This window comes from Arachis ipaensis, chromosome B08, assembly GCF_000816755.2.
Source record: "Arachis ipaensis cultivar K30076 chromosome B08, Araip1.1, whole genome shotgun sequence".
Taxonomy (NCBI): Eukaryota; Viridiplantae; Streptophyta; class Magnoliopsida; order Fabales; family Fabaceae; genus Arachis; species Arachis ipaensis.
In genome coordinates this window covers 1,157,771-1,165,283 of record NC_029792.2, presented here as the reverse complement: position 1 = coordinate 1,165,283, position 7,513 = coordinate 1,157,771, and the positions used below count along the sequence as shown (strand labels likewise).

At 32.4% G+C, this 7,513-nt stretch overlaps 1 protein-coding gene across 1 annotated transcript in view; it reads right to left on the bottom strand.

Moving 5' to 3' along the window:
* Nucleotides 5,592–7,513, bottom strand: part of LOC107613955 (mini-ribonuclease 3) — a 2,742-nt gene continuing 820 nt past the window's right edge. The window contains exons 3-7 of the mRNA XM_016316156.2: nt 7,445–7,513; nt 6,948–7,000; nt 6,669–6,789; nt 6,251–6,355; nt 5,592–6,141 (exon numbers count right to left, since the gene is read on the bottom strand). Of these exons, the coding sequence (XP_016171642.1) occupies nt 6,118–6,141; nt 6,251–6,355; nt 6,669–6,789; nt 6,948–7,000; nt 7,445–7,513 (372 nt within the window). The 3' untranslated portion in view covers nt 5,592–6,117. The remainder of the gene's footprint in view (nt 6,142–6,250; nt 6,356–6,668; nt 6,790–6,947; nt 7,001–7,444) is intronic.

The following is a 7,513-nucleotide window of genomic DNA, read 5'->3' as shown; positions in this document are numbered from 1 at the left end:
CTATAAAATATTAAGATTTAATTTAATTGTAAAGCAAAGGGATGATAACGGATTTACTAATAAAATTCTCACATTTAGAATATGACCTATTTCTGAAAAAAAAAATTACATATATTCATAAAAATCCATCTAAATAGTAAATAACTAAATACGACCAAAAGTCATCTAAGTGGGATTTAATTGAATTCGAAAGTAAAAACTCACGTATAAAATTAATAATTAAAAATTATTAGATGATAATTTAATTAAATATATTAAATTATCTTCAATTTCATACAAAAATAATTGCAAGTGAATTTTTATCGAATTTGAATAGGCTAAAAAGTAAATAAAAATTAAAGAGCAATAATTATGTTTCAAAGTGCACGAGCGGTATTATTTTCTACATGTTATAGTTTTTAATGAGAAAAAGCAGACGCCGCTCTTCTTTTAATAGTGTCCATTTCTTTCTTCTCTGGTCTCTAGTAATGAGTCTTTACATAAATAATTAACGTTTCCGCTACCTTATCAACAGCATATCTGCCAACTTTTATCAACTCTTATTTATAATTGTGTTTCATGGAAGTGTGTTTATAGATGTGTCTAATAAAAATGTTTTTTTTATAGTTGTGTTTAATAGAAGTGTCTTTATAAATATATTTTCTAGATGTGTCTCTTTATATATGTATTTAAAATATATTAATTATTAGACACATCCACGAACACACTTCCATGAAACACAATTATAAATAAGAGTTGACAGAAGTTGGCAGATAATATGTTAGTACCTATACTTTTCCAATAATTAAATACACTTTCATAGTTTCTTTTCAGCTCCATTCAAGCACTCAAACGAAAATTACAGTTTTAGCTCAAAAGCATAATATATATATATTAGGCACATGGTCCCAAAATGGGCCCTTAAGCCCCATAGCCCATTTTTCATTGTAGTTGGAATTTTGCATTTCTCATTTAGTGCATTACTCACGTTTCCTTCGTCATGTTCGAAAATCCAAAGGCCATTGAATTTATAATTTTTATTATGTGTGAATTTTATTATTTTAGTTTAAAATTGATTAGACTTTTTTTAATTAACTTTTTATGTTAAAAGAGTTTGATCCAATTGTAATATTTTGAAATTCAAATACTTGAGAGGGAACCATGCTTTTCTGTTTACTTTTTTTTTCCTTGTTTATACTTTTTATGATCAGAATTGTTGTAAGTACTTAATTTTTATAGTTAGAAATAATGATATTCTCCTAATTTTATTTGTTTATTTATTTTGAATTATTATAGCTAGGAATTTAGGTGCAGAGACAAAGAATGAATAGTACATGACTTTACTAATATGGGAATTAGAAATGAATAAAAGAGAGCACACAAAAAATACAAGCAAGAATAAAAGAAGAACAGGGCCACACCAAGATGAGAATGACACTTTTGCATGACATAGCTAGGCATCAACATCCATTGTAATTGTTCGTATTTTTGGTGAGGTTACGAGCTAGAAAAATTCAGAAATTAATTTGACAATGTTAGAATTAAGTCGAGAAGACAACATGCAAAACACTCCAATACTCAAATCAGTAGTATTTTAGGTCATAGAATGAACAGTGTCTTTTTTATTAAATTTTTCTTTTTTTTTATTATATCTCTTCGATGTAACTGTTATTAGACTTTTAATATACACGTTTAATGTTATAATTTGACAATTTTGTGAATTAATGACTTTATTAATCTTAATAACTTAATTGTTAACTAATAACGTAGTTTTTTCATTTATTCATAGTCTCGTCATGCCATTTTTGTCCAGAAGAGTAACATTTTTTTGAAAGACAAACAAGCTCAACACACTCGTTGGAGCATACAATAATAAGAAAATAAAGAGATAAAGCAACTCTTATGTCATCTTCAGCATAGCCATCAACAACACGAGTTAGTTTTACACCAATCCCTCAAACTACAGAGTGATCTAGCAATGCAATCCACCACGGCCGTTGTCTTATTCTAACAAAATACGTTCATTCCTACACAGCCAGATGTTCCATATAACTGAGAAGAAATCAACTAACCATATTTTGCGCTCGTCTTTTCTCATAAGAATCGTCTTCCAGCTCTCAAAGAGTTCTTTTATGGACCCCGGGATGCACCATGTCCGGCCCACGAGCGAACCACGCACACCAGACTTGCCACGCAAACTCACACGTAACAAACAATTGCTGCACAGATTCAACTTCTTTATTACACATCACACAAGCTGTATCATTCTGGGTTATGATGCCGAACCGACTCAACCGCTCCTTTGTATTAACTCGACCTACTAGCACAAATCAAATAAAAAACTCAACTCTAGGAGGCACCAGTCCTTTCTAAATACCATTTGTAAACTTGTAGCTAAGAATGTCATCTGTCATCTGTCATCATCTGTCATCGTCTGTTCCTGCAAATACCATTTCTCAAAGTATATATGAAAAAGCCAAATAGTTAGGGCGAGAGAGGTAGTGAAGCCATGCACATCCATCAAGTAGTTATCTCAAACTTAAAGGGATGAGATTGCCACATACATTTTGTGTTGGCGTTACCCATTTGATTGCAACACTCTCAGTCATCAACATCATTTGTTATTGGATATATATTATATGGTAGGGTCTAATGTTAATTAAATCCAATACAAGTAACAACTATGGTCACTAAAATGTTGTGGGGCTGTAAAAAGTGCATATGCATATGGACATATATGTTCATCAAAGATGATAGATCAATAACAATTCTAATCCATATCTTCCCTCTATTATTGACTTTTTCTAGAGCCGGATGCAAAATATATAATTAAACATTTACTTGTATTATTCAATAATAATTCATTAATTCTTCTGAACTTGTTGAAGTTTCAAGCTATTATATACAAATGTGTCTTATTGTTATTATTATTAGTAGTATGGTATTTAACTAACAATCTCCACTAATGTATCCGTTAATCATTGAGATTTAATGGCTCATTATTAAATACTGCTTAAGTTATATTAATGAACCATTAAAAGATCTAACTTATTATTTTAAAAATCTAAGGGATCGAGTTCAACGCGGCAAATTATATGGTCATAAACCATAAACATGATGGTGTTTGCCACGTTATTTTATAGAATATAGAAGCATCAAATTATAAAGACTATGGTATCATTGATGGGTACTCACATTAAGTAATTAAAACGGCAAGATTGTTCATCAACAGAGGGTAGAGTAGTCAACTCCTAATAAGTCTTAAAGACTTAAACTCTAAGTTTTCTATAAAATACGTGCATGCAAACGCTTTGTTAGTGACAAGATTGTGCTAGCTAGTTTTGAAATGATCATCATTCGATTGAATAATATTCAAACTAAAAGCAATGATCACTTTATCACTTTATTTCTTTTCCTCTTTTTGTTTGCTTTTGAAGTGCTATGAGGAGTTGTGCTAAGTTTCCTTGATGCCGAAACAATAATATAATTAAGTTGATGAAGTTACTCGAAAGCTTGTAGTGACCATGAATAGTTTTAATGTGTTTTTTAATTATTATTATTATTGATAGTTGGTTGGTTTCAAAAGACATGAAATGTTACTATCAGAAATTCATAATCATGCATCATTATTATGTGATGCCACACCAATCACCAACTCGTTTTCTTTGTTCCCTTTCAGACCGATACACATCAGCATCAACATATATTATCTGATACTTATACGTTATTTAACAATAATCTTCCACCCATATACTCGTGATGATATATAGTAATTTGATCAAAATCAAACCATTATTCTACTGCAAGTAATCATGCACACGATGTTACTCTATGCTCACATATATGAGAAGATAAGTCAATATTAGATAGTGTTTGATGGAGAGACAGAAACTGAAAGACTGAGACTGAGAGACAGAGACTGAAAGTCAGAGATTGAAATAAATCTCAGTATTTTGTTTGATGTAAAATGAAAGGCAGAAATTGAAACAAGAATAAAGCTCTAATTTAATTTGCACAAAGGGTAAAATTGAAATTAATTAATTGAAATGAGAATATTTTAGGTATAAGATGTTATTAAAATTTCAGTCTCTATCTCTAAAAATTTCAGTCCTCTGTGTCCCTACTTTTTGGAGGTACTGAAATTTTGAAATTTTGGAGACAAAGACAGAAATTTTAGTACCAGTCTCTAAGCCAACAAACATGATACTGAGTCTCAGTCTTCCAATCTCTGTCCCAGTACCTCAAAACAAATCATACTTAATATATATCGCAGATTTAAATTCCATTTTATCATCTGCCACTAGACAATGAATTACTATATATCCAAGACGGAATTCAAACTCTCGGCATTTATTTAAGCGAACAAGTGACTACTAAATTAACCCAAGTTTATTTACATTTTAAGAATATGTGTACTCTATACTCTTTATCTGCAGCCTGATAAGTGATGAGAATATCATGTACTTGTTAAAATCTTGATGCCCTCTTTCGGTTAATCCTGTCTGGGACCAAACAGCTCCTGAATGTGAATGTGAATGTGAATGTGGCTACTAGCTATAGACCCAGTTGACAAAGTACATTTTTGTTTTTGTTCAACTACCATTAGCCTTCAAAATTTTGGAGACCTTATTAGGCCGAATTAATGAATGAATTGTTCTTGAGATGGGGCCATCATACTCACGGGACATGTTCAATTAACCACACAAGTGGATAATAGGGATAATACTACATCCGATTAGACTAGTAGGGTGGGCTGTGACCTGTTGTGTTTAACACTTTTTATGCTTTCTTTAGAAAGAGGCTCCAACCATATGCTACTATCTCTTTCTCATGGTCTTGGACCACCATGACCATCTATCAGCTATTCCTACATTTCAATTATTGTGAAAAGAGAAATGACTCAAGTGAGGAACATCAGTGTGGCTGAGACATGTGATGTAGTGGCAAAGATGTTTGCCACAAATGAAGCCACACCAAGTTAGAATCCTAGTGTAGTTGTTAGGTTTGTGTGTGTGTGAGTGTGTTGTATGACCCAAAAAAAAAAAAAAAGAGGAACATCAACATGCAATTTTATGGCAGTCAAGTTGAAGGTTTTGAATATATTTCTGCTCACATCATATAATCTGTGGAATATTGAGGCAAAACGCTTTAAATGGGATGAGACAGGTTATCTGCCTATGTGATGGGAATGACATGTATTAAGCATGACCCTATTTACTGGAAGCATATCCAGAAAACTTAGGGATGGTAGGCCCTCATGTTCTTCTCTTCCTCCTCCAATTAAATGAGCATTCATGTAATGTATTTACAATTTCAGACACATATAGTCAACTTTATTCTTGAAGCATAAAATATCATACATTCAGGGCCATGAACTTGTGATAACATTCTGTTGAGACCTTATCTGGCTGACTTTTCCGTAATGCAACATTCACAACCAATACCACAAACTAAAGTTTATGGAATCAAGTTGCACTTACCTATACAGACAAGATAGTATTATTATCACTTATCCCCCAGCATGCTGCTTAGTCCTTTTTTATTTTCACAAGTTGTTTGGGATGAATATAGTTGACTAGTTGAGAGGGTTTCACTTTGTTAAGCTTGCTATCTTAACTGCCAAAATTCCAATATAAATCTTAATTTATGATACAGAAAAACAGTGCATAAGGAAAAACCTTTCGAACATGCATAATTACAAATTATGGGATTGGAATTTCTAAATAATACTACAAAATAGATATTTGGTCCCTATCTTCTCTGCATAACATTCAAATATTATCCCAAATAAACAAATTAGCTATACCAAACTCAACCAAAATCTCTTAAACCATTGCAGTACTCTACCACATACAACCAGAGATCTTCAGGTTGTATCCCTCTGAAGAAAAGATGTAATTTATGTGATTACAGCCTTTGTATAACAGAATTTTTATCTTATAAAAGACCTACAAAAAGGCTTCTGGTGCATGGCAGAATATGTGTGGTTGATGTGTGGTACTGGTACAGCATCTCCAGTGAACAAGTAAAAAGAGGGAGTCAAGTCACTAAAGTTTTGCAGAAGAACACAATGAATTGAACCTGATATTCAACAAGTTGTTTTGCCTGCTCCAATGTAGGGTCGGCTGAAGATCACATCTATCCATTGTTCAACTCAGCTGCCTTCAAGCATAAAGATGGTAATTTTCATCTATTCGGCTATATCATAGATGTCTATGCAGAAAGCAAACAGTCCAAGTGAGACTAGATAGTATGAACTATGAAGACTTACTATTGCTTCTTCCAAATTCAATGGCATTGCTGAATCAACTGAGAATCCCAACTCCGACATTAGCTTTTCCAAGCGATTCACATTTGTCAAATAAAGATAGCCAACCTATTCCAATAGATCTCCTCGTTAGGGAAGAGGCGTAAATAGCAACTCTGTTTCATACTTCTCAAATTCTTTGATCCTCAACTACTAATGAACAATACTAATGGATTCATCCATTAATCTTGTAAGTTGCAACAAAAAACCAAGCTTAAATTGCCATACATGATTTCACTAGTCTTTAAATAATCAAATTAGTTTCATATAATAGTGTGTTACATTTGTAATCCCCAATTTAAACTCAAGACAAATATTCACAGAAAACTCCCAAGAAAAAAGAGAACTATTTTATGCAAGAGTTACATCCGAAAGTACTGACCAATGTTTCTAGTGAAGATGCTCTGTTGTATACAGCTGCACCAGCACGCCTTTTTGTCTTGGTTTTGCTTGAAATAATATTCTTTCCCNCATAAGCTGATAAAAGAAATTTTAACAGATCTTTTATGATCTGCCAACCTTACCATGGTAAGTGTATCTAAGCCTGTATTGAACCACTATGAGATTAGCGTAGCAGTATCTTGTATCAGAAAAATATTGAAATAACATAAATCTATAAATAGTTAAAAACAAATGGTTGCAGAGATTAGTGTATCAGTACCTCTCTTGATCTGATAAAAAGTTACTGTTAAGAAGCCTCTGAAGCAATGCATCCTGGAATATGAAATCAACACAAAAATTATATCAGTGGCCGACAGAAGCCATATATCTCACATACTTATTCACTTTAGGAGCACCAAAAAGACACAACAATGATTATTACAGGAAAATGAAGAAACTCTTTAAAAAACACAGCCTTTGAGGGAAAAAAGCCTTCTTAAGTTTGCGAACAAGAGTTCATACTTACAAGGAATGAAAACCACCACTACTAGTCTACTACTACTAATAATAATAATAATAATCATAATGACCATCTTATTATCACAACTCAATGACATTTTCCACAATGAAATATGCCCATTACAAAAAATAGAAGTTCACAACACTATTCAAGAAGCAGCATCTCAATCATCTACCTTCATTGCATAAACAGCAAAACATTGAGTTAAAGAACCACTGATTAAATTTCATTTATTTATTTATTTTTAAATGTCATACCTGAGCTTCACATCGCACCACTGCCATGACACGATCATTGTATTCTTCAATACTGAGGGGAGGGAATAA